Source organism: Vanessa atalanta, chromosome 7, assembly GCF_905147765.1.
Source record: "Vanessa atalanta chromosome 7, ilVanAtal1.2, whole genome shotgun sequence".
NCBI lineage: Eukaryota > Metazoa > Arthropoda > Insecta > Lepidoptera > Nymphalidae > Vanessa > Vanessa atalanta.
Window position 1 is genome coordinate 8,138,702 of NC_061877.1, and position 27,488 is coordinate 8,166,189.

At 29.6% G+C, this 27,488-nt stretch overlaps 1 protein-coding gene across 3 annotated transcripts in view; it reads left to right on the forward strand.

Moving 5' to 3' along the window:
• The window catches only part of LOC125065463, a 157,899-nt gene that overhangs the window by 117,913 nt on the left and 12,498 nt on the right, over window positions 1–27,488 (forward strand). For all 3 annotated transcript variants that reach the window (XM_047673045.1, XM_047673046.1, XM_047673047.1), the window contains one exon: window positions 27,324–27,417. In XM_047673045.1, coding sequence (XP_047529001.1) covers window positions 27,324–27,417 — 94 coding nt within the window. The remainder of the gene's footprint in view (window positions 1–27,323; window positions 27,418–27,488) is intronic.

The following is a 27,488-nucleotide window of genomic DNA, read 5'->3' on the forward strand; positions in this document are numbered from 1 at the left end:
GTTTGATATTTGACGTAAAAGTACAATTGACGTCAAAAAAGATTGATATACCGCACTTTAATATTGCGACGATTGTTTTAGTCGCTGCGTATGGCCTTCCATTTATTTTAAACCGGCTGTTTAAACGTTTCAAGACGATATCGTTACTTCTTGGCGACCAAAATTTATCCAATTCGTAAAGAAACATTACAATAATCTTTAGACGATTTTATTATAAATTAGATAAGGCTAAGGTTTATCTTACAAAGAAAATTAAACGTAAACATTTCAAAGGACGTAACTGACTATTTTTATTTCCATTTCTGTTTGTATAAAGCAACATGCTTCCTATTCTGACAGCTCTCTATTTAGTTGAACATGCTCAGACTTCTCTAGCCCTGGAACACGCGAGTCTGAAATACATATAAAGACGATTTTTAAATTATACCTCGTAGCCTCGAATAAAATAGCTCATTCTTAATTTAAGCGGTAACCATTTGTTTGCATTGCCTTTTAGAATTGAAGGTTTTATATGAAAATATTACAAAAGTAATGATCATATTATCCACCTAAAATATAGATAAATACGCCATTCTACGGGTGTAGAAGAAAGTGTACTCTAGGAAATGGTTTCTTTGAACTCGTTTGATCAATTACCTGCTCGTGTGACAGCAGTTTTCTCATTCGCTCATAACGGTATGGAACTTTTTACGATTTACATACTCTATTTTGCCGAAATTTTAACCTATTCCAAATGAACGAAATTCCAAAGAGGTTGGTAAACTTTAATTCATTTAAAATCTAGTCTTGTTTGGATTTCTATTATTTGCATAGATACATGTATTTATTAGTGTGATAAAAGTTTAATTAAAAAGTGTAAAATTACATATGACCTGTAGTTGAGAACGAATAAAGTCAGATCAATATTAAAATACTTATAAAAAGAAAGCACCAGTTGGATACATGATAAAATATTTCTAGGCGTTACTCGTTCATTTGATAGCACGAGGTCGACTAGTAACAAAGAAAAACTCTGTAACCACAACTTATGCGATACGAAACATCTTCTATACAACGAGGCTGTTACCTAATATTTACGGTAATTATATTTACGCATAGTCGTCTACAGACATATCAATGTAGAATTGCAAAGTGCCAAAAAGAATTTCAATACTTTTCAAAGGAGTATTTACTACTTTTGCATTTAGTGTTATAATGATAAAGCTGGTTATAAGTTATGTTGTGCCTGTAGACGTATGTAACGATGTATTTAAATAGCTCACGATAATGGGAATTTCGGTGCTGCCACACTTTATTCAGTAGGTACTGATAAAACAAAGCGAATTTATTAAATATAGCATGTTGCTATGACACTGTTACATACGTAAAACGTATTATACTGACAGTTTTTTCAATTATCTTCTAACGTTACGTAGATACAATCTTCTGTGTCGTGAGGCTATCTAACTGGAGTAAAGTAGCTAAGTTGATTTCTTTAGCTCATAATATATTTAAAATGAAAATAAAATAATATTTCTAATATTTTACGAAAACATAGTTGGGCCAAATTTTGTCGCAATTTCATTGTCGTAGGGTAAATTTTATCTAAAAACAAACTCAAATTCATAATATGCACATTAACACTTATGAACTCGAAATAAAAAAATGCTTATCAATTTATTTATATATCTTTAACGATACTTAAGATTTCAACAAAAATCGCACTTAATTTTTTAGACCACACAGATTCGTTGCGACGCGACGTTAAATAAAAAAATAAAAATAAATTATGCGCTTTCTGTTCGTTCGTTCTCATTCATTTCTTCTGAGAACTTTAGTTTGGCAACACGTCTGCCGTATCCAGTTACATATCTTTAATAATAATTCTATCAAATGGGGTCACCAAAGAATTCGTTTTGCTTTACAAAAATCTAATTTTAAATCACATTTAGCTCACTTTTCATTCAATAAGTTCACCTAATTTATTAATAAAATTATTTTATTCGTTGTTTATGAGTTTATTAGTAGATGAACTGTTTAGAATAATCATATGAACAATAATTTCACGCTTAAAATAAAGTTTAATTTTCTTTTTTTGGTTTCGATTGTCTGCATTGAATAAGAAAAATTATATTTTATTGACATTTAAAGTAGTTTGAAGAAATTGACATACTGCCCCATTTCTTTTTAGGTTGAGAGTTCCGTGGTCTGACGTCAATTCTGTTTGAATATAGATGTGTTTCCCACTGCAGTAAAGGTGATATTGCGCAATAAAAATAATGTATGACATGAATTACAACTTATAATGATAAATGGTATTCTCGAGGGTGTGCTCTGAACGATTTACTGCGTACGATATGATTGAACCGTCGACTACATGCGTACGACGTATACATGTAACGGAGTAAAATTAAAATTACAAAACAATGAATTTGTTATTAATATAGATTTCATGTTATTTGAATTTATTTTTACGTTTTTAGTAATATTGTTTTAGTCTGTATTCAGTGCCAGGGAGGCATTTCCTTTCATCATGTACATGTTTTTGTCATGTGACTAAAAGCCAGACTGCGACACAAAGTATATCGCATTGGTGGGAATGTATAGCAATGTCTGGGTTATTATTACACCGTTTTGCAAAATATGCATTTGGCTTCGGTTCAACCGTATTCTATCACATCAGAGCCAAATAGTAAACAACACGTTATTTCTCAGATACTGAAAACATATCGAAGGTGATCGCTTGTCTAAATTATTTACAAATACAAAATAAAAAATCTCTACCTCTTTTAAGTGAGAGTTTATATTCTTTGAACTTGAACTTATTTTTATTTTATTAAATACAAATAATTGTTTTGTTATAGAACTAGCTATATTATCTCATAGGCTATATCACTTCCTTTTATAATTCCTATATGCCTATATAGGTTTTTTACCGATTACATGACTAATATAAATATGATAATACTGAACCTTACCAAATTAAGAAATGTTAATAAATAAGTAATAAGGCAGCTATTTTAATTATAAAACAAAAGACGGATGGAACTCGAGGAACATTGTAGCGCAGCAACAAAAGTACTGTCACTTTAGTTAATAATCATTGACGTATTAAGAAAAATACGTTTCGTTTCGTACTACCGCAAATCTATATTCTCTTACGATTTCGTATTCGCTTAGCAAGATCCCTGTCCAAATAACCGACACAATACTTAAACGATAAGCATGAATCAGATGTGATGGTCAGGACAGGGGAAGGGCTACTAGGGAAGTGCTGTATTGTGTAATATACGCGTATAAATGTAAGCTTGTAAAGTAATATCTTAAGATTGCTATTTATAACAGATGGCAAATGGGCCATCTAATATGGTTCTCGATAGAATCTACATTCCGAACCGGTGGAAGCTTTTATTACAGTTCTGTAAAAGTGTTTGTAAAATCTTACTCGATTACTGTATATTTTAATTTAGATTTTATAGATTAATTCCTCAATAAATACACTGTAAGAAATATTTCTTGTAATATTTATGCGTTGCTTACGTTGGAATCAAAGATGTCCATAATGACTGGTTCACTGAGTGTATTGAATTACAAACAACTAAACAACTAAAGGTGTTTCTGTTTGGCAGCTGTAGAGTGCGTAATATCTACAGTGACAAGCTTACAAACTAGTGTAACAAGCTTACTATTAGTGAAAGCTTAACTTATCACTCATAACTAACTATATGGTATGTATAGTAATAAACTTCTAATAAACTTAAACTGCTAAGGAATTTTTAATGACTTATTTTAATTCGATGAAATGTTTTTGCAATTTGATAGCTAGTATTTTAAACAGATATATTCAAAAACATATTGACGTCATAATTATAATACATATTTTGATGGGTTTATTATGTCAATCCATGACTATATCCTGTAGACAAATATAATTGATACGAGATCAATTATACAGAGTATCAAAATGCTAATAAAATTTGCATGAAATGTTTTATATGGTAAATATATTCTAGAATTAAAAGAAATAAAATAGATAAATAAAAGCTCAGAACGCGTAGCAACAGCGAGGTTTGTTACGGGGTCAAGACTCGGGACCCGACTGTTGCCCTTGACTTTTTTTTTGTACGTCAACGTCTCGATCGCCTGGCCGATATTATACAATAGATTATATAAATAATAATACGAAATAACAGTTTATATTGATATCAATTCGTTTATGTGGTCATTCTTTTTAATTTATATATCAGATTCAAATGTATTAACTTTAAAAGTTCCGGGTTTCAACCGGTAATCATCAGTCTATATTCACGTGATTTAACCATCTCGACTTAACTATAGAAAAAAAAGTATTATTGCACACAAGTTCTATATACATAGGGATGTGATGATATAACTATGAGAACGCAAAGTCTATGTACTTATAACAAGTATGGTAAATAAAAAAATAGCCTAAATGAAGATTTTAGGGCTTATAAACTTAACGCATGCAAAATAATGTTAATAATAGGTATCAAGTTAAACTTGCATTGATTAATATTTTCAACAAATTATTAAAAGGTTATCGTAAATAAAAGTGTGACGTAAAAATAATCAATAATAATTATTATGGCGAAAAACAATTGAACCTTATCAGTGCGCATTATACGCATTACGAATGATAAATATGCACAAACAAAAACAAGATAAAAATATTTTGAATACGTTTTCTTTTTAATGTTTTTTTTATAGTTTATAGATTGTTCAAAAACATATCGTATGAAGATTTTGTCAACGTATAGGCCGAAGTATTTTTTTGCTTATATCAAAATAAAATATTGTACAAATCATATATGAAACCTTTAAAAACTATTAAATTTACATTAGCAATTATGTGCTACTTATCTGTACTCATCATATTCCTTGTAATTAATTTATGGTTTTATAGGGAAAATGCATTGGGTAATACCGTACAGGATATTATTTTAAATAAAATGAATAAACTTAATTAATCGTATAAATTATTAGCATAAATAATATTTCTAAGGTAGAAAGTAATATATCTTAGGTACATTTTAAATTATATAAAACGGCTTGTCCAATTTATGTACAGCCGTCAATAATTTAAGCATTTAACATGACTATTAATTATTTAATAGAATATGTATCAAAAAGGATAACAATGGATTTTTTTACATCTTACTACATTGTTACTTATCTTCATTTTTCCGTTCAATCCTATCCGTTTTTATGAAATTATTATTAAATCCGAAAATATGTAGTAGTCCATACTACAAGCAACTATTAGTAATATTAAACTGTATAAAATGTTGTAACATTTTAGTTTTTAAATAAATTGAGTTATTATAGAGAGTATTTTTTTTTTCTTAATTTTTAAATACTGTATTAACATATTTTTAGAGCATATTATTTAGTTTAAAAAGTAATAGTAGCTAGTTATATTCCGTATGTACGACTTCATTTATAATAAAATACTATTCATTTACATACATTACATAACGGAAATGTTATTATTAGATATAAAAAAGTGTTGTCATTTAAAAATTGAAATGTTGGAACACTTATGGCTTCTGCGGATTGTTACGACGAGAACACGGGTACGGGAACGTAGTGGAATATTACCGTCAACAGTCGAACCTTTGTATATTAATCAACTTCAAATAAACACATTATATAAATTTCCATCGTGATAATTTTCTTCAACTTAATTGAGGTCGTAAAAATGACCAATATTGAGAATCAAACAAGGTTATTAGGTGAATATAGTTTTATCTTTTTATTATACCAATTAACAATGTATCGACTGATAAGTTTGTATTTGTAAATAGCAGGAAGGTGTGTCTTTCATTTAGAATTTCTATATAAACACTTTTTTAGATTTGTAAATTTTTTTTTCCTACAAAAACGTTCGTTAGATTTCATTTTATCTTTATAATAAAATCATTTATACATTTGAGGATACAATATAATCATCACATAATATAATCAAGGATATAATTATAGAGTTAAAGTAGGTACCTAGTCCTTTTTTCGATGAATAGTTGTAACGAAATTATTGAAACTAAAACAAAGTCTAATACAAAAAAAAAATCAGAAGGACAGAACTAATAATACTAGGACGGTACTAAAATGATTATTGAACGAACTCTTCCATAATACTAAATAATTTTAGTATACATATCACTTGAGCGATGTGAGATGGATTAAGTTGAATAAATCATTATGTACAATATAACAATACAATAAAGATCTTAAGAGGCTGTTTATTCCTCTTACCGAGTAGTGACAAGATTAAATAAGAAATGGTTACGTAACTTATTGACTGTTTACAAACACGTAAGTGTTTCTTGGAAACTAGCAAAAGTACCCGTCAGTCACCTGTATTCAATCAATGAGTCATAACTGTTAAATGCCCTAAACATTTTTATCAAATATTAACTTGTGTAAAAATAGTATAACTGTTTCGTTTTCGTGCTTATATAATAATGGAAATAACCCATAACATTGGAATATTTTGTACGATAAAAAAAAATAACAGATTTGTATTGATAAATTTACTTAAATCTTTTTTATCACAAGCGCTGGCATTTAAGATACAGTTTTTTCTATTGATAAGAGTTACTCGAGAACCGAGTGTCACGGGATATCGCGTTTAATTAGTAATCACGCGTACATCAACTGAGATCGGATAAGGTTTAGTTTGAAGTTATATAAATATCTATTATCTCGCTAATTAATATTATCATTGTAAGGAAGTTAAAATCTTTCAACCTTCGGGATATTAACCTCGTTTTCTTCTAACAACGTAGGCTTTTTTTATTAAATGGTGTTATTTTATCTATCCACGCTACTTTATTAGTTTTAAAATATTTATCGATTGTTTAAATATATATGTGTGTATATATAAATTAGGTAATGTTTTACACTCAAGGTATGCAGAACAAAAAAAAAATTGATCATATCGATGAAAATATTTTCTATAGGTACACGTACACGCTCATATAAACTCGTGCGTGAAAAATAAAAAAAACCAATGTTATATGTGACAATCCTTAAAAAACATACAGTTTAACTCTGGACATCTTGAAATTTGACCAATAGACATAATTTTTAATTTCATATACCGGATAGATTTCAATTATTACTTCCAAAAGAGAAGATCCAAATTAAACAACATATAGTAATAATATATTATGTATCACCAAGTCATTTGTATTCTATAGTAACTAGCTATGAGTCATATAACAGGTAGTCTAAGTATATGTAGGTAAAACGATTTGAACCGTAACTTTAATGGTGAAACGAGAACAATATAACTAAATTAAATCCCGCCTTCAGACATACAGAGTGATTAACAGGCGAGAAAGAGACAAAACATGGATACGAATGATTCATTATATTTTAATTTAAATCGTTGCAAAATTTCTTGAAACCGGTCTATAGAAACCCGAAGCACATGAATAGCATCACAGTGACGTTTCGAAATCAGTTGTTATAGTATTATAATAATCGTATAATGCCGGGTGACGGGTTCAGTCCAGATAAGTCCTTAAAGAGTTGCTACTTGTACAAAGAAATCAGCCGCTAACGATCCGCTTTATTTTAAGTATTAACGAAATTAAAAAGAATTCTTAAAAAAAAAGAAAATTGCTAACATTTACCCGTCAAAGGAGAATTTCGTTTATGATTAAAATTTTATTATTTTTATCAAATAGGTAGATAATTTTTTTTTATATTAGAGTAATAACTATTTAAGATATTGGTCATCACAATGTTTTCGAGAAAAGAGGAAAAAACACGAATAAATTGTGTCATGTTCAGTTCAGTTTATCTACATAAACAGAGATACAATTTTAAAACAAATATTTAGAAAAACCCTGACATAATAGAAATTATATAAACACCGGGAAAATTTGTTAATAAAATTTAAATACTAATTGATGATTGATTTAATAAGATGAGTTCGTCTATTTATTATTCATTCAAGTAAAGTAGTTTCAATTTTACAAAACAACTAGTCTTCTAACGCGGCGGTTGCTGTGTAACAAACCATCAAAACAGGGAAAATAGGAAGAATATAAAAGTAATAAATTTTTTTTTTAAATTATCAACCGTCTATTTGGTTAAATTCCTTTTTTAAAATTACTTACAGCTAAAAAGTTACTATATTTATTTATTTTATGAAACCGGATACCAACAGTTATATCATAAACGAGGCACGTGGAGGCCACTTATAGATAATCTCCGAGACATGATACCATCGGACCTAAGTTCACATTTCATTTCATAATTAAGGTCAAACTCATGGTACGTTGGCATGGTCTGGTTCTACGATGGCGTATCTGCTGTTTGCTCTATGGCTACTGTCACGTGTCGGGTGAACGATCACACCACAGCTGCGTGCAAGTTATAGTGTTTTCTTAGTAATTATTCACGGACTGTGACGTTTTTCAGTCACACTTTTTGTTTCCAACTGAATGATAAAATATCTCATACGTTTCTGATTTATTCTGAATGAATTTCTCAGACATCTTCAGTTAAAATATATCTCATTGCCTGTTGCTAAAAGTGTTTATAACACGCTATAACTTGATCGATTGAATTTTGCCACGTTTTTTTTTTAAAATCAGCTACTCTTTATATACTTTAAGCATTCGTGGTGTGAATTTCTATATAATATCAGCTCGCTACAACGACAGATCCAAAACGATGTCTTTCCCTATATTTGAAAATTATAGGGGATTTTTTGATATCTGTAGCAATAAATGCAGTTAAACGACACAAACACTAATAATAAATGATTTACTAACTAGTACTTCATTAAAACGATATCAATAGTTATAATAGTTTATAAATAGAATCTTTATGAGAATTCTCAAATACAATCTTTGCACTTAAGGATAATTCTTGACTATCGTTTATCTTTTCGTGAAATCTTTCAATTGTTTCACTCAGTTAGCGCCAGTATATTAGCTTGAAATAAATTTTCCAATTTCGCTTTACGGACCTAACGAACGAATGAAACTCTATTCTCTTTTCCTTGTTGCATAAAGTTCTAAAAATAAGATAGAAAAATATAGCTTGATTATCATGTAGACAATAATTAATTTCATCATAGTCGACAGAGCTGCTTTAAAAAAAAAAAACAAAATATAAATAAGTAATAAAAATAAATTTTATTCAATTTTTAGAATTTAACTTTAGAGTTAAACCTGAGTAGAGTTGCCATTAGGATTTTTTTCAAACATACTTAATTAACTCCTGCTCGCTGTCTAGGGGTAAAGGCGGAGAAAAATTATATGGCAATCGCTTAGTAAGATAAATTCATAATTATGATGTATACCTTTATACAAAAATATTATATTATAGACAGAAATATCCTCTCTTGTTAGTGGTGTTGGATATTAGGTTTTATTCCGCTAATTCAATGAATATTTTCCTTGAATATTCTTTTTAATTATGCCTATATGTGTAAATTTCTCGATAAATACGAAATAATCGATAAAATCTGGCATTAATCGGTCTTCGTTTTATTAAAGTTTTTTTACGCAGTAGACTCTTCGTTGTAAAGATAACTATTATCATTTAATGTAGGAATATTAGTAATAACTACGTAGATAGTGGTTCATTATAGTACTTCGAATTTACTATAACTTAAACCATACTTCAGCAAATATTCAATTTCGAGACAAACATTTAACCTATAAACGTTGTACATTACAGTACATATGAAATGCTGTAACTTCATGACTTTTACAGTGGTCGACGGTGATAAATGAAATTGCAGTAATATTAACACATTGGTCACGATGGCACCGACCTCGAAACAAATATAATTTACTTAAAACCTATGCTAAAGCACATACTCTTGGTTGTTAAAAATATTAAAAAATATGTATATAGAATGTCATTTTTTATTCTTCGTCTGCCGGTCTGCGTAGCGTATTTTACCACCAAAAAGTAGTACTCAGTATTGTGTTCTGGTTTAAAGGGTGACTGGGCCAGTCTAACTACAGGCACAAGGGACGTAACATCTTATTTCCCAAGGTTTCTGGCGCATTGGCGGTGTAAGTAATGGTTAATATTTCTATAGGCGGTCGTGGCCAATTACGATCAGGTGGCCCATTAGCTCGTCAGCCTACCTATAAGCATATAAAAATAAATTCTCAATTAAATTATGTTTTGACTTGAAAATTAATCATAATGTTAAAAAAGATCGACGTCGAGTTGGATACATGTACTGTAGAAATTTTAAATGTTGTCATAAAAGAGGGAAAATACTTAATATGAGTAAAATATTACAATTTTTACCGGTAAATACGTTATCTTAATATATCACAAAAGATGAAAAGTTGTTTGACATTATATAACTTATTTTTTCCAGATGAAACTCTATCAGAATTAAACCAGAGATTAATTAAAATGAACCCTTGATATTCTCAAAAGTGTACTTTGTTCCGATATGTAGGTATGTTTATGTTGATTATGAATATTTAAGTTATATTATGCGTTTAAGTGCCACTTTAATGCCGTAATGGTAAAATGAACTTGACACCTTTAAAGAGTATTTAACTTGACCCTTTTAAATGTTTTGTGTCGACAATATATCAACTGTAATGGTTCTATGATTTTGTAATAGACAAAATTAGCTATATTTACTATGGCTTTGATCAAGCCCCTCTGAGTAAGTACCACTCATATATTCTACCATCACTATGCACCATAAAAGCTGCTATATAAATAAACAATAGTAATAAACAAACAGGTTCTATAAACATACGTCAATGAACTTAACGTATAACGATAATAAAGTTTAACATTTCCTTATTACCTAAACTTGGGAAAATTTTATTGGGTTTGCAAAATAGCATTACTTACGATTCGACAAGACCTGTTTTAAAGGCAGATAATAGATTCAAACAAAGTTAGAACATGAATTTCGTATTATTCATATTTGATTTGAACCGCTCTCTACCCAATGATGAGTGAATATGCAACCAGTAATCTTAGTCCTTAATACGTTGTAATAAGACTTATAATAAATGAGTTATCTATTTATGTGGGCCACAGTATGATTGAGTGACGCGGCCCTACCTTGGCATACTTGATTTAGTAACTCCAGCATTGAAACAGCGCTATAATTATTAACGATTTTAGTTACAAATATTACAGTAAAGCTTTTTAGCGCTATATTCTACCGAATAGCGCTATTAAAGCCATTTAATTCCCTCTAGTTCCTTATTACATTGGTAGATACAGTTGATTTATTTTAAATATATTTAGACGTCGAATTTATACGTATAGGTAATGTCCCTAGAAATTGATGATTGAAAAATGTTATCAAAACATAAATATGTTTTTGTCCGTATTACGACAAATGTAATATATATATATTTCGATAAAAAAACAACAGTGTTTGCTTTAAAAAAACCTTCCATCAATAAGTTAATCTACAAATATTTATCGATAAAATATACTGTTACCATATTTTACGTGTAGTGTATTAGCAACGTGCTTACATACTGGTTTATGTTTCCTAAAAGAGTTTATTTACTAACAACGTGTATGTATTGAGAAATCTAGACTCAACTTTGTCGTAAGCGTGTATCGTAATCACGCCTTGCTATATTCGTCTCTGGAAGGATAAGTCATGCACTGATTCTCTTGGCATGGTCTGTTACAAGCCATTCTTTGCAATTTTCTCTATTATAAAATACATCAATTCTTAATATATACATACGTGTAATAAAAATATAATGGCATATTTTATTAATTATTAGACGAATAAGAATCATATAGGAAAACTATGAAGCCATTTTTAAGTATAAACTTTAGGTATTGAGATTGTTTTTTTGACACACAATCCAAAACATAAATCTTACCAATGTTGAATTTGTTATTTTTTACGTATAAAACCTCAATCGTGTGACGTCTGATACAACTTTAATTCGGGTTTTCCGTAGACGTCTTGAATCAGACACAAAAACATATGATTCGAAACGTGATTCATCACTAAAATAATTATGATTGTTTCGTCAATGTAATTGCATTATTTTTTGTACATACCTTTTTTATATGAATAAAAATTTCAAACAAAAATATTCCATATTAAAATCATATTAAATAATTAAAGTTATATAAATTTACCTAACTCTTTCTTCCAATCATTAATTAGATCAAAAAGTTCATTCGACTCATATCATGTCATATTGCAAAATGCCCAGGAACACGTTGTCAGTTAAACTACAACAACAACCAACTACACGTGTAATAAAATGACATAAGTCCGTGTTACTATGCTCGAAATATAGACGTCGCGTCGGCAATTTGGTAACAATACAGAGCCCTAAAATGTATTTTTTTTTGTTTATTTATAAGATGGGATCAATTTTATCAGAGTTGAATAAGCGGTATATAGGTATATAGTTACAACAATGACTTGCGTATTGAACCCGATAGGATTTTAACATTGCCTTTGTTTTACTAAATTGGTAAACGACGAGTTCATTACAGTTTAAACATGAAAAATTCCCTCGTGTAATTGTTATTTTCCTTGTAAAAAATCTTGCAATGTTTTGAGAATTGTGGAGTAAATATTTTGCTCCGATGTGCTCGCTATTGAAAAAAAATATGTTTACTAGACACCCACATTTTCTTTAAATACAATCTAACATATAAAACATATTAATTATTTACGGTTTTTCTTTTGAAAATAACATATTAGTATAAATATTTTAAATATTGTTTTGAAATAATAATTCAATAGAAATAAGTGCGAGATCTTTTGTTAATGAAATAAAGTCGTTAAAATAAATGCAAACAAAATCAATTCACTGGTTTAACTAATATGGTTTTATGATAACAAATTCGGAGAAGCCGTCAAACGTTTAATATGAAAATATTGAATTAACCAAAAAAATTGAACACAATATAATTTATTCGGTACTTTTATTATTATTAATTTATTACATATCTAGAAGCGGTGACATGTCATAACAGTTATTTAGCTATTGTGTGTTTAGCGATTCATCTCCTGAATAAAATATTGACCTATAGTACATAAGCAATCAGTAATACCACAAATGACATTATATTCTTTACTTTTTACTATTTTAAGTTAAAGGCATCGATATTACCTATGATAGATATATATACAATAATAATGTTAATCCTTTATTTATAATATTATATATATACCTATATATATTTATTCCTACTATTTATTATTTTGTTAATAAAAAGTACAGTTAACATATAAAAACGTGCCAAAGGTACACAATAAATTATTCCGAATGTTCTAAGTTGCATTAGCTGCACTATGTGGCCTTTACGCTAAAGCAGCGATCCCATCTAGACAACCTTTGGGCAGATGACCGATTGTATAATATGTGGAATAAAATGTATAGTTAAATTTTAATTAAAATAATAATATAAAAATTTACGATGTATATAATATATATATATATATATATCTAGCATACGGTCGCATAAAATCGGCTCTTCATTATGTAAACGATTTCTAATAAAAACAACATTGGATGGAAATGGGAACATTCATTAAACAAAATGAATAAATATATCTATTCAGACACTGGTGGATATGGATATTACTATGTTTTTTTTAGATAGATAGTTTTTTTGTATATAAACATTAAAAATTAACGAATGTTGATTTAATGCAACAACATCTTAATGATTTCCGCTAACGTCTAAAGATACTTAGTGTTCATAAATAAAACGTCGTTTATTAAAAAAGTTTATTGATATTCTCGATATTTCCAAAAACATCAATAAAAACTATGTAATAATCTTAAACAAAATATTCAAGAATACAAGCTCTAGCAAAAACTATCCAAGTATATCATTACAATTTAATGAAAAGAATATCATTACGGATACAAGGCATTATATTCAAATATTAATGTAGGCTTTCTTCTCTCATGACAAAGTCCACCCGGTGAATGGGTACTATAAAAACTGCATTTTAAATATGTCATGTTTCGGGTGTATGAATACATTAGTTATGTTTGGTCGATTTTTCGATACACTAGTTTCACGCATGGTGTAGTTTTCACATCCGCTGTAGTTGTCCTCATTAACGTTCGAGCGCGTCAGGACGGCGCCAGGCGAGCCCTTGACGGTAACGGAAATCAAGTATATTGGAGAACCAGATACAACCTCATAACGGAATATGTACAAACTGCTATTAAATGTCAAGATAATAATGAATATACATATTATTTTATCATTTTATTTTTGTAATTAAAAATTAAACATTAATTAATTCTTAATTAATAAAATGTGTACTCGACTCGTATGTGTAGTAATTGTGTAATTTTTTTTTTATATTGCTCGTACGTAATAATGTATGCTGTTAAGTAGTTCCTATGAAATATTTGCTTGAATATTAATTGTGTTTGATTTAGATAAAACGTGTGAGTATCAAAAAATATATATTTAGAAGATTTGATCGTCGAATATGTAGTTTTTTTTTCAGACAACCTTCGAATACTGTACAAACACTAATCTATGTGGCTAATATTTAATACGACACGTAATAAAAACGAGTACATCATGGTTATGTTTAAACAACAAACACACGTATACAGGTAACACAAATTAAGTTTAGAGGAAACGGATACAACATGGACACTTTATAAATACACAAGCAGACTTCTTTCCGCCAGATGTTGAATATAATGATGTAAATATTGTAGATAGGTATGGGCTCGTCGTACTTTATGATTCATAAACGTAAGTGAGACTTTGCACATAATATTACACAAGATAGTCAGATTTTTTACTCGGAAACTAGCGCTATGAAGACTTCATGGATATGACCCGAATAGAGATAGTGATTTAGTTCAGTGCACTTAGTTACGTGTTCTTCATCGTATAAATATATTTCTACAGTATGTATATTTAGATCATACGTACCTCCTTGCTCTTTAAACAGACCAACCAACACATATACAATACCATTTGATCATATTATATTCAGCCAACCAGTCACAATCCTTTTTTACTCTTAATTCTAAATTGAAACATATATCACGATGCTTACAATGAGATGTTAGAAGACGTAAGGTCCTGTAGTGCGTAACTGTAAGAATTCACTTCGTATCTCACTCGTGAAATTTTGATACGTTTGCCATATAAATTTTATAACTATTATAGTCACTGTCACATATCACATTCTGACATTCCGCACTCGCATTGTGCGGTGAGATTCGAGTTCCTTGTTGCAGAATAGCTCTATTGGTAACTTTTATAATAATTATAGCGTATATTCGAGGGGCAGGGATTAAAATTTCGACTAAAACTATCTTAAAATATGATATTATGGTCTTATTTTACTGAGATAAAAAATACTAAAAGTCAAACGACAAATAAAATCTTTATTCATTTTTGGGATGAATACTTGCTATTGCTTGTATAAACTTGCTTACTGATGGTTAAAAATGGGAAAGGAATGTTTGAAACCTTGCAGAAGAACCGGTGAATTCTGAGAATGTAAAGGTTTGTAGGTGTTCGACGACTTTAACTGGAAATGTTTAAGTATGTGGTAAAGCGTGGAAAAATTATACACTAGTTATATAGAAAAGATTATGTAGAAAATTTATGATGCATATATTCACTGATCGCTTACTTTCTGTACCGGGTGGAACTTAACTTACCGCTTTGACTGAACAGCTAGCCGATATGTCAGTAAAGTAACATTTGAAATTATAAATGTGATTAATATTTTATTGGAATCCAAATCAATATTATTTGTATCCTAACTTAAGGTCAGACTGGAATTACTTTTAAATGCAAGCCTTGACCGTTGACTTCTATTCGAAGCGCTACGGTATAATTTTTATTTTAACTATTCAAGGGACTGACAGCCTACTACTTGATTGTTTGAGTCATGCAATTTTATCATTATGTTTCATTAAGAAAAGTATTTCTGTTCAAATTGCTGTCAAGTCGTATTAAAATTGTTAAAAATTTATCATTCGTACTTGAAAGTAAAGGATGAACATTGCGCAATCTAAAATTCAAAATAAAAAGTCGGTCGGTCGATTAGTGAACCCATATCGATGGAGTAGGCTTACTGTTCGTTCTCAGTTTATGAATATATAAACGTACTTATTTCCGCCAAAAACGTAACCGTCATGGATTTGTATATGTCGTCTATCATAACTAGTTAGAATAAAATAAATAAATAATGTTATATTCATTTGTAATTTTAATTACTCACAAGTATTCGTTTACATTACACGAATAAGTAGTAGTATAAAAACTTATCAACGTTGCGCTCATTCTAGTCTTTTAGTCTTAGACAGATGTTCTCATCCAAGCACATATTTAATTTTTCACTATGAATCAGCCTTTTTTGATTCAGCCTCAGATCAGTAAAGTATTACGGTATGAACACAGAATAAAAAAAATATAGCTAGTTTTACCACATTGGCGTATTAAAGATACTTACTTAATATATTCAATAAAAAGGTTACAATATATGACTTGGCAAAATATATAATTACTTAAACGCGTTGCATGCAATTAATTTAAATGATAAAAGTAACGTAATTATTATCAACACTTTATTATACAACATACTTCAGGTTACGATCAAAAGAAATTTATCATACTTATTACTATTTGTATATAGATGGTTCATTAATTACTATTGATTATTGATAATCCTAATGCCAAGCGATTACGCTATATTTTTACATAATAATATATATGACGTAACAATCAACTATTTTACAATTATATTATGTAATCGAAAGAAAACAATAACAACGGGTATGAATACTTCGTAAAGTATTAACGGAAAAACTGTTATAACATCATATGTAATAAGTATTATTTTTTAAATAAAAAAAAAATTCATGTTCATTTAATACGTGACCACATAAAAATATTTATATCAGATTTTCTAACTTATGATACTGACTTTATAATTTCCTTATAATATAATAGTTATAGTCGAATATATAACTAAACATATTCTTTAGTATCAGAATGTTAACTAATCAGTAAACGCTGATGCATCAGTTCGGAATCTTAGAGTGTACTCTTCAATAGTACCTATTTAAATATACGATATAGTCAACAAGTTTAATGTACGATCTATTTTAATCCTAAAGGGTAAACGTTCCTTGCCGTTCGTTCCTCTCCCTTATTTTACTTCGGTCTTCATATAGAAAATAAACGAAGATATAGATCGGTACGATATTACATTCGTACATTTCGTAAGAGAAATCTGAAGGAACTTTTAACCTGAATAAAATTGCGGTAATGCATGTCTTTTGATTTAGAATGTGCTAGATATTTGTTTGTTTCTCTTTAAATCTAGATCATCAATTTAGGTTGGTAATACAAAGATTATTTAAGGTCGAAGCCCCATCTTCAAAATGGGTAAGATTAAACAAATATTTTTTTGGAATCAGTTATAGTAGTTCAGTGTTTATTCTGGTTTAGATGGCTCTTCCTGTAGAATATAATTGTTTCGCTGCTGCCTTGGTGTAGTGGTTATTTTATAAAGTCGCAGATCAAAATACAATGGATTCAAAGGCCGGCTCAGGTTAATATAAGTTCTGGGTTTCTGAAAACGATTACCGATTTCAGTTAAACATTGTTTAGGTTTGATGGTAATCACTAATACTAATTTGTTGTAGTTATTGATATTATTGTTTCTGCAATATTGGCGCTACTTCCATGAATTAACTTTTCAAATTGTATATTCGAATTGTTATAACTCTGTTTAATATAAAAGAAATTCCACATCGAATTAATTACATAACTAATTTAATATTCATGAGTTATCCTAATTACTAATACAGGTTTGTATTTTCGTGATACAGCAGAGGGTTTCTTTCCAACATGGTTACGCAAGAGAAATTTCCATCCTTTGTTTAAGTCAACTGCTGGTTCAACGCAGTTATCTTTGATTTTTTATGACCAATAATGTAATATAAAGTTCTGGGTATGTATCTTCTTGTCAATCTTCACGAGTAAAGTCTCGAATAAGGGCCATTTAAATTTGAAATAGATTCATAAAGGATATTCATATAATATTTTAATACATCGGTTAAGTACTAATGACAGAATAAATAACTTAATATTTCCCAAGCAACTGTGACATGTCTTATTCCAGCCTGATTCTCAGTAATTATCGTTGCTTTCTCTTTAATGGGACCACTCTTCCGTCAAAAGAAATCATATGTCATAGGATAATAGTGAAAGTCGTTCTTTATTTAATTCATTAAATAATCGTATCGATGTTGACATCAGTTATGTGCGAGGATGGTTTTCGATTTGAAACAACTTTTGGCGCGCCTTGGGTAGGACTGACTCGTGTGCCGTGACGGCAAACGGCACGACGATCTCTCATGTTGTCAGCTTCGCCAATGCTCTTTACTAGCTTTTGTATGTATGGCGTGTATCCTATATACTTCGTTGTTATTTATAATTAATGAGAAAATTATACTTATTTTATCAGCGTAACTATATATTTTTGATTATTTTACCCATAGTGTTGTAAATACCCGTAATGGTTTATGACACTTCATCGGTCTGTGTACTTTTGATTGCATTGTTTTTGTGATATGCCGATGGTGATTCAAATAAATAAAAAAAAATGACGGACACATTTTATGGAAGATTCACAAGGGGTCATTACAAGAATACATTTAAATACAAATTAAATATATGTATGCTACAAGCAAATTTAGTCGCATTAAGGTGGAACAAATTTTTGATTGTCGAAACAAAAATGGGCATATGTAGATCCCATAAAAATAGTCCGTGTGGGCATCCTGTTGTTCATGTCAATTTAAAATTTGTAATATTTCAATTACAAGCCCTATATATTCAAATGACTAATATGACTAATTAAGGAAACAATATGTATAACAGTTTACAATATATAATAAGTAATATCCGGCCTGTCTGACCCCTGGTCTCAATAAATTACAGCTGTCGATATAAATTTCTCGCCGATACTGAAGTGTTGAATTATGTGTTATAATACAAGTTGAGTTTCACAGGGCGACATTTAAATAGTTTATATTTAATGTTTAGCTAACTAAACAAAATGATGGTACATAATTTTTTTTTTTTTTTATTCCTATATAGATTGATATTATCACCGAAGAAACCGTGGCTTATTATGAAATAATTTATTAAATTTCGTTAACATCCTTAACACATGGAAATAAAACGATCAACTGCTTAAAAAGTTTTGCAATTCATAAAACAAGTCCACAACAGGACCCGACAACTATGTTTATGATGTTTCATATAGAAAATATTTTTTGTGTTTATTTACGAAGTGAATTTGAAAATGGAATCCATTTTATTCTTTTAAGAATTAATTTAAATTCGCGATTTAATGTCTACGTTTATGTAAATATAGCAAATATATTCGACAGAAAAAAATATAATATTATAATCATGCTTTCGTCGTGTGCCCCGAACACACACGACGATTGTCTTTCAAATAGTAGATTATAAATATTTGTTACACTGACTCACTCACCCTTCAAACCGGAACATAACAATACTACTTTTGTTCAGATCTGATTCGTTTTATTACCAAAATAAATGAACAATATAATCAATGATTGAAGAAAGGCTGATTGATTTGTTAATAATTAAATACTTACAGTTTCATTTTAATATTTTGTTAAATGATTTTGCAAACCTCTATCTTAACAGATGAAACCAAAAAGTACTTTTTATTAGCTGTCTGTAAGCGAAATTTAATATGGCCGACTTTGACGATTGATCTTTTATAAATAGGAATATGAAACATAAACGATCACGTTGACACGTTATATTTTTGTCTATTTTATGAAAACCTATATACTTGTTGATTTAACACAAATTGAAATAGTATTAAGTGTCGTATTTATTTTATTGTTTTCAATCCATTTTTTTATATGAAGATACTAACTAGCATAAGTTACATACAATTTTTTTTATTAAAAGGAAGACATCAGCTATCCGTCATTTCACAAATTGATATTAAATAATATTAGTTAAGATTTTGATTCATATTAACATTCACAGAACATAAATTGTACACCGTTTTGACACGAATTTTCGCTTGAAAGTAAGTCACTTTCACTACCGTTCAAATCGATTACAGTAACGGTTTTATTTAACCGAACGAAATTTATTTTTGTATCGATGACTACTGTACGTTTAACAAATATTGAATGAGTGATACAATACTTGTTAAACGTACGTATTTTAACTGAAGTGCGTCTGATATGCTTCTTCTACTGTTTGCTGACATTTAGTTCTAAGCTATAACACGTTGTACACACAAATATTAGTTTTATAGATTCCTTAGCGATGTGAGATCCATTGAACATATATTTTTATATAAAAATATGTTTCATATTAAAACTGCACAGTGTGCATTTAGGTGCCTACTCTATTTCGTATATTTAAATGATTTTTAAAGAAGCATCACCACCATTAAAATTGTATGTAAAAATGAAGCTACGATAGGTACGATTAGCGTTATATAATTTACGTATCTTTTACAATACGTGATGATAAAATAATTATATACTTACGTCTGTTTTTTGTATTATTAATACATTTTAGGCTAGTCTACACGATCAATAGTAGTAGGGACCGGAATGAAACCAGATATGAACAGTAGGATTGACCTAAAATTGTAATTATTTTATTATAATTTATATTATTAAAAGCTTGTAAATTAAAAGAAAATACTTCATGCCATACCTTTGCCAACAAATGAGACTTCAATTTAATCATAAAATTCTGTATTAGGAGAAATATATTAATTCGGTGACATAAGAAGGAAACTGGTTCAGATGAAGAATAGTTGATATCTATGGAAATATTTAAGTCACGGTTAATTACCGTTCCAAATACATGATGTTGTTGAAATTTCTCGACTGTTTTGTGATTATGAGGAATCTGTAACATTGACGCAATAGCATTCAATACCGAGCCGTTGAGTTTCGTGATATAAACGTGCTTCGAACCGGATTTCGCCGCTTAATTGTATGAAAGCACTAAAAAATGTCACGCGCGGCTCTAAAGAGAGATAGCCACCGTGTGACATACTCTGATATTGTTTTATGTATTATGTTTTATGTATGTATTAATACTCCCTGTAAGATATTAATGTGACTTCTTTTTTAATAAAGCGATTTTTTCAATGATCACCTAACACGTATTCGGTATCGAGCTGAAACATATTATTTATTTCTATATCGAGACTTTTTATTCTTTTAAATTAAATTCATAATTAATTTTAAGCTAATTTATCACAATATACGATCATAACCTATATATAACTCCTGAAATAAGACAGATTGTTCTAATAATTTATTAAATTCTAATAATTCCCTTGTCTCTTTATAGTGTGATGTCAGTTCAATTCATTTACGTTTAACTCTTCACTTAAATAAAACGCTTATTTACTTTTAGAGTTCTTTTATGCAGAATCCGCATTGTCGGTAGTCGCGTAGAGACTATTGAGCCTTTTGTGGAAAAAGGTTACACGTGGAATGATAAAAACGTTAATCTAGCATATTTAAAGGCTAGACGGCGCCAATTATAAAGCTGTGACACACGATACGTGTAATAATGTAGGTATACTAATCAATGCAAGATATACTATACTTTTATTTGAATTTAAACGATAAATATATTGCACAAACCACTATTACACATTACCGTGTAAAAAACACACACGTGAAATTAAATGATTAAATTAACAATAAAAAAAAACTTATGAGGAACTCGTTTATGTGTGCGTATGCTTGATAAAAATCAATAATACAATTCTATATGGCTACGCAATTCGAAGTAATAATATTGCATCAGTTAAGCAACTGTAACAATAAAATAATTACATAAGACACATATCAAATTTAAATAGAAATCAATAATATAATGAAATATTTCCTTGGCGGTAGAGCTTTATGCGAGCCTTTTAGATAGGTACCACCCACACCTCACCTACCGCTAAACAGGAGTAAATACTTTGTATTGCTGTGTTCCGATTGGAGGGATCAATAAGCCGGTGTAACTACATGCACATAACATCTTGGTTTCCAAGGTAAGACGACGTAGGAAATGGTAAATATTACTTAGAGTATTAATTTCTATGGGAGGTGGTGACGACAATAATAATTAAGGCCTCTGTACCTTGTTTCTAAAATAATACCTTTAAACATACAAACTCCCCATCTTTTTTATAAGCATATTACACTGATAAACTATTTTGTACATTTACTTGTATAATTCCATTTTTTTTGTATTAGAGGATATTATAGGTGAACAAGTTTATTGACATCAAAGTTTTGAATAAAAAAGGATCGTTGTTCGGCAATTACGTCGGGTTTTTGTAATTAATTATTTTTTTCCACGTAGTATAAGACGGGCTATATAACTAAATAATTTCTAAGAATTAACACTAGTGTGAAAATATTTACTTGAATATTGCTGACAAAAGTATATTATGTATCAAGATGCCATTCGCGGTCATTTTAATGTATAAGGTTTTACGTGTTCAGGTTACGGAAATCAATAAAGCTATGTATACGATAAATGATTAAACGAGTGTAAAGTGTAACGAATCATGTATTACGATTTCATAAATAAACAGCCGATAAGTATCAACATTATTCTTCTTAATCTATGCTCTCAAAGTTCTGTTGTGAGAGAAATAAAAAATAATAATTCTTTTAATTAATAAGCACACTTACAATATATATATCAAACATATACCTACATTAAAAGATACCAGGGGAAGTGAATTAGTTGAAATTCGACCGTAATGGGTTGGCGTTATTCGAAATATATAATAAATGAGGCTTATCTCGACGATACCTTGGCACTATTACATAAAAAAAAAAAAATGTCAAAAAGAGCGATGTCGTTTTTTTTTACTTAGACATGATACGTGTTGTCATTGGCAGTACGAACGTACACTATAAATGTTTCATATTAGATATAAATATAACATATATATGTGTGTGTGTCTAACAAATGGTGGTGTGTCTAATATTTAAAATAAAAATGGTAAAAAGTTTTTGTTTCACGCATTAATATGTAGATAGATATATCACAGTCACTGATGTGTATGTATATATGTGTATATCTTCAGCATTCAATCAAAAAAAAACAATGAACGTCTCGAGTAGGTACTTATTCTTTAATGGTAAAAACTCGCGATAGGTGAGATTATTTCGATTAGACTGGATATTTTTTTAAAAAGAGCATGCTTATTAGCAATATGATCCTGGCAAAAAAAACGTTTCTTAACCAAAGACGCGTAATAAATCAGGCAAGTACGAACAAAAACGATGAAGATAAGCATCTTGGGGTGACCTGTGTTAACAACTAGTGGATCATCATTGAATATTTTCTCGGTCTGATTTTCACAGGAGCGAAGATTTATACAATTGCTCATTTACATAATAACACAATTGCATAGTTGAAGTCTGGCGAGCAAATATGCAACATGATAAGTATTGGTCGCCTTCCTTCGTGGACGCATGCTCTGAAGATATCTTTCTCTGCATCTCTTTTCACTTTTTTATGTACCGAATTCAGACGGATCCTGAGGGCCCTTACTAGTGAGTCTGCTAGCACGGGCGACACGCTTCCCACGGTGCTACAGCGCTACCTAGCGCACCGCGGCCCGTGAAATCACATGCCGTGGGAAGTCAGCTTAAGAAATATAAGTCATTCCTTACAATCTCAGTGAGCCGTCAAACGTGGATTCCAAGCTGTCTAATATGTATGTGCCTTAATCACAACAAATCGATACAATAGATTCAGGAATAGACTAACTTAGTTTGTACACATGTTTACGAGTCGTAGGTTAATTTTTATTTAAATACTAATGAATGGACAGAAATAATTTACAAATTATCCGTTTTAATTCAACGATATAATTATAAAATATTTTAGTATAAGTTGCAATACACTATATATAAGGGACCTAGTAATGTAGAAACCACTAGTTCAATTGTATTTATTTACTTACAAAGAATTAGATTTACTTGGCTGTATAACTATTCAACTTGTTCAATATGTTATGTTTAAAAACAATGTTAATTTAACTTATTTATCATTTTTAACATCTTTACATTGATTAAATTGTTTAAACTTGTAAAAATATATCTGGGTAAGTATCCCTAGATGATAGGATAGGAGCATTAACCCCTGATCGCGAGGACGATGCACTGGCACACCTGACTTCGCAGTACCGTGGTCATTATAAACGTTAACTGAGTCATGTTTTATTTTATTGATATAACTAAAATTAAATTGTAACACACATAATTAACCGATAACAATTATATTAGTGTGACCATTTTTTTTTTTAAGTAAATGTTTTCAAAGATATTCTAAATTTTATATGTTATCTTTATTGTTGACTAATATATTATATATTTTTATAATATTTAATGTTTTTTTTTATTATCAAATGATAAAATGATCTTGAATTGATTTTATTGGAATTGCTCAGTAACGTAATCAATTACTTACCTATTCTGCTTAATAAAAGTATCTGATTATAATTTCTTTATGTCTAATCCTTGATCTTATCTGATCATTAAGGCCTATTTAATATTAAATATATTATTATCTTTTATCTATAATTTATTATTTTATTTGTGAAACTATAAATATACTCTTGGGAAGACTGGCTTTGTAAGCTCACGTTGCTCTTTTATTTCAATATTTTTTGTATCACTTTAAAAAGTAAACAGAACTAGATATCAAGATCAACTTCTATACTAATTGAGTGGAGTGATTTAATTTGTTTCATTTACTCAAGTATTCTAAAAATAATTACAATTTCCGTCTCGGTTAAGTCAATACATCCTTTCTGGGACAAGGTATTCACGTTTATTATAAAACTCGCAATTTTTTTTCTATTTACTAATAACTTAGCTAAAATTTTATTTCAACATGAGTTAAAATCACATACCTACTTAGTATATTATTTTTCTATATAAGGTTATAATATACCTACATATTAAAAAGCGTGGAGGTCGATTTTCATGCAGGCATAATACTATATATATATAATATTTATTTAAGCCTAACTACTATTACGCGAATTATGAAATCTTCAACCCAGTCTCCCTTATTAACTGCCGTGGCCGCCTGAAAGAAGAATCTTAATAATAATTTTGACTTTGAATGATTAATTATATTAACAAATCAAATCTTTTGATTTAGGGACTGTCTTCATTAGGGTAAAAATAAAATAAGTAACTTAATAATTACGTATGTCTTCTGTATAACCTTCAGATGCGACTCGTTTTATTACATAAGCTATTTTATTATAACTGTAATATATTGAGGAAACCACAACGTCTAAGAAATAAAACGCTATTATCTAAGAGTATCATAATAAACTTTTATCATTTTATAAGTAGGAGTAATTAGTTTTTATAAAACAAACTGTTTGAAATTATTGTTTTAACTTTAGTATTTTTTTAATTTCCTTATCAATTAACTAACATTGTTGATAACTGTTGGTACTTTGAACAGTATTATTTTGAAGGAATAAGGAAATAAGACGGTAATAAGTTTGTTTGAGGATATTTTGTTCGAATGTTAGAAATTAGGTTGACTTCGATACTGGTCAAGTCTGAGAGCACCGGCGAAGCGCCCCAGAAGTTCTCCTAAAAATCTTTTTTCGGGAGATCCCCAGAACATTACTTGCACCTTAAGACTGGTAATACAGAAGTTCATATTTTAATAACTGTAATAATTTTGAATTTGGAATTTATCAGAAAAATATTAAAAAATAAAATAGACTCAATATGTGATGACAAAAACAACGGGTGTTTCGTATTTTATGTACTTCGGCCTTATTTTTACATAACAGCCTTCTTAGAATTTAAGTATTTTCTTTTTCCTGTATAAAAATAAAAAAAAACAAAAACATTGACAATAAGGCCAAAGATCAATGACCTGTAAGTTCTTAGACCTGTAATCCTTCATGTATGTGCAAGTTCGTCTGTTAGCCTTGATTAATATTCGTTTTTTATTCGAATAACTTTCAGCCTTATCACCATTCATATAAAATAATAAATTCGAGAACAAATAAAAAATAATAAATTCAAATTAGAATTTTGATAAGGAGGATTATTTTTAATAACAAGCAAACTTTTTGCTCCCAAGTACTTTGAAGTGGATACAATTATAAAAAAATATATATTTTCCTTTACAAAGTTAAGCTACCGTTAATGTTAATCTTTATGGTAGGTAATACAATAAATATAATCTGTGGTATATCATTAGTGCAAGCAGAGATTCAAAGAACAAAGATATTGCTTAATGTGTAACAAATTTCAGTTGTTATTGTATCGTGTCCCGCACGGCATCGATCTTTGTAATTCTAGTGTTTTCCCTCATTATCGATTCGTCCGCGGCCTGAGGATACAAAGCGGTACAATTGGTGCAAAGTGGTACGGTTAATAAAAACCGGTATGAAGCGGTTTGAGTACATTGTACAATAATACATAGAAAACGTAAAAAATAAAGCTACGTCTGAGAAAAACTTACGTTTTTCGTTTACAAAAACAAAAGGAAGTAAATATTTCCATAATTTATTGCACAATGATGTTAGAATAAATTGAAATGTTTTGACTTAATTAATTGCATGTTTTCCATAATATTATTTAAAATCACGTCCAGTACAAGCATCTCTAGAACACGTATGTACATGTTAAAATCTGTGCATTGATAAAAGATATATAATGATAATTTTAAATACATATATTATATTGAGCCGAGATGGCCCAGTGGCTAGAACGCGTGCATCTTAACCGATGATTTCGGGTTCAAACCCAGGCAGGCACCACTGAAATTTCATGTGCTTAATTTGTGTTTATAATTCATCTCGTGCTCGGCGGTGAAGGAAAACATCGTGAGGAAACCTGCATGTGTCTAATTTCAACGAAATTCTGCCACATGTGTATTCCGCCAACCCGCATTGGAGCAGCGTGGTGGAATATGCTCCAAACCTTCTCCTCAAAGCCTTTATCCCAGCAGTGGGACATTTACGGGCTGCTAATGCTTATGCTAATATTATATTGTTGTAGGTTTAAATTTTATCGGTGATGAGATCTGAATCACGGTAATAATCATTCTTAAACCAGTTTTTTTTTGCGGTAACATTATATCAGATAGGTACATCTGATATAAACCACAGTATTTGTTGTTTATTATTTATTTCATATTCCTTTACCACAAACATCCTTATTTATTGTTTAAGTTTATTGAGTTCTCTGCCCTATATCTAAATTAATAAGACTGCAATTCTTTTGTTTCAGATGCCCCGAATGATGCGAATTACATGATCGGAGGTGTAGTGATTGCCATGGCCCTCGTTGGGCTCATAATTGTGTTGCTGGCTCTCACAATCAAGTGAGTACAAAAAATATATTTCTCTTCAAATTATTGTATTTTTTGTGAAAGAAAAGTTCAGTTCAGTCACG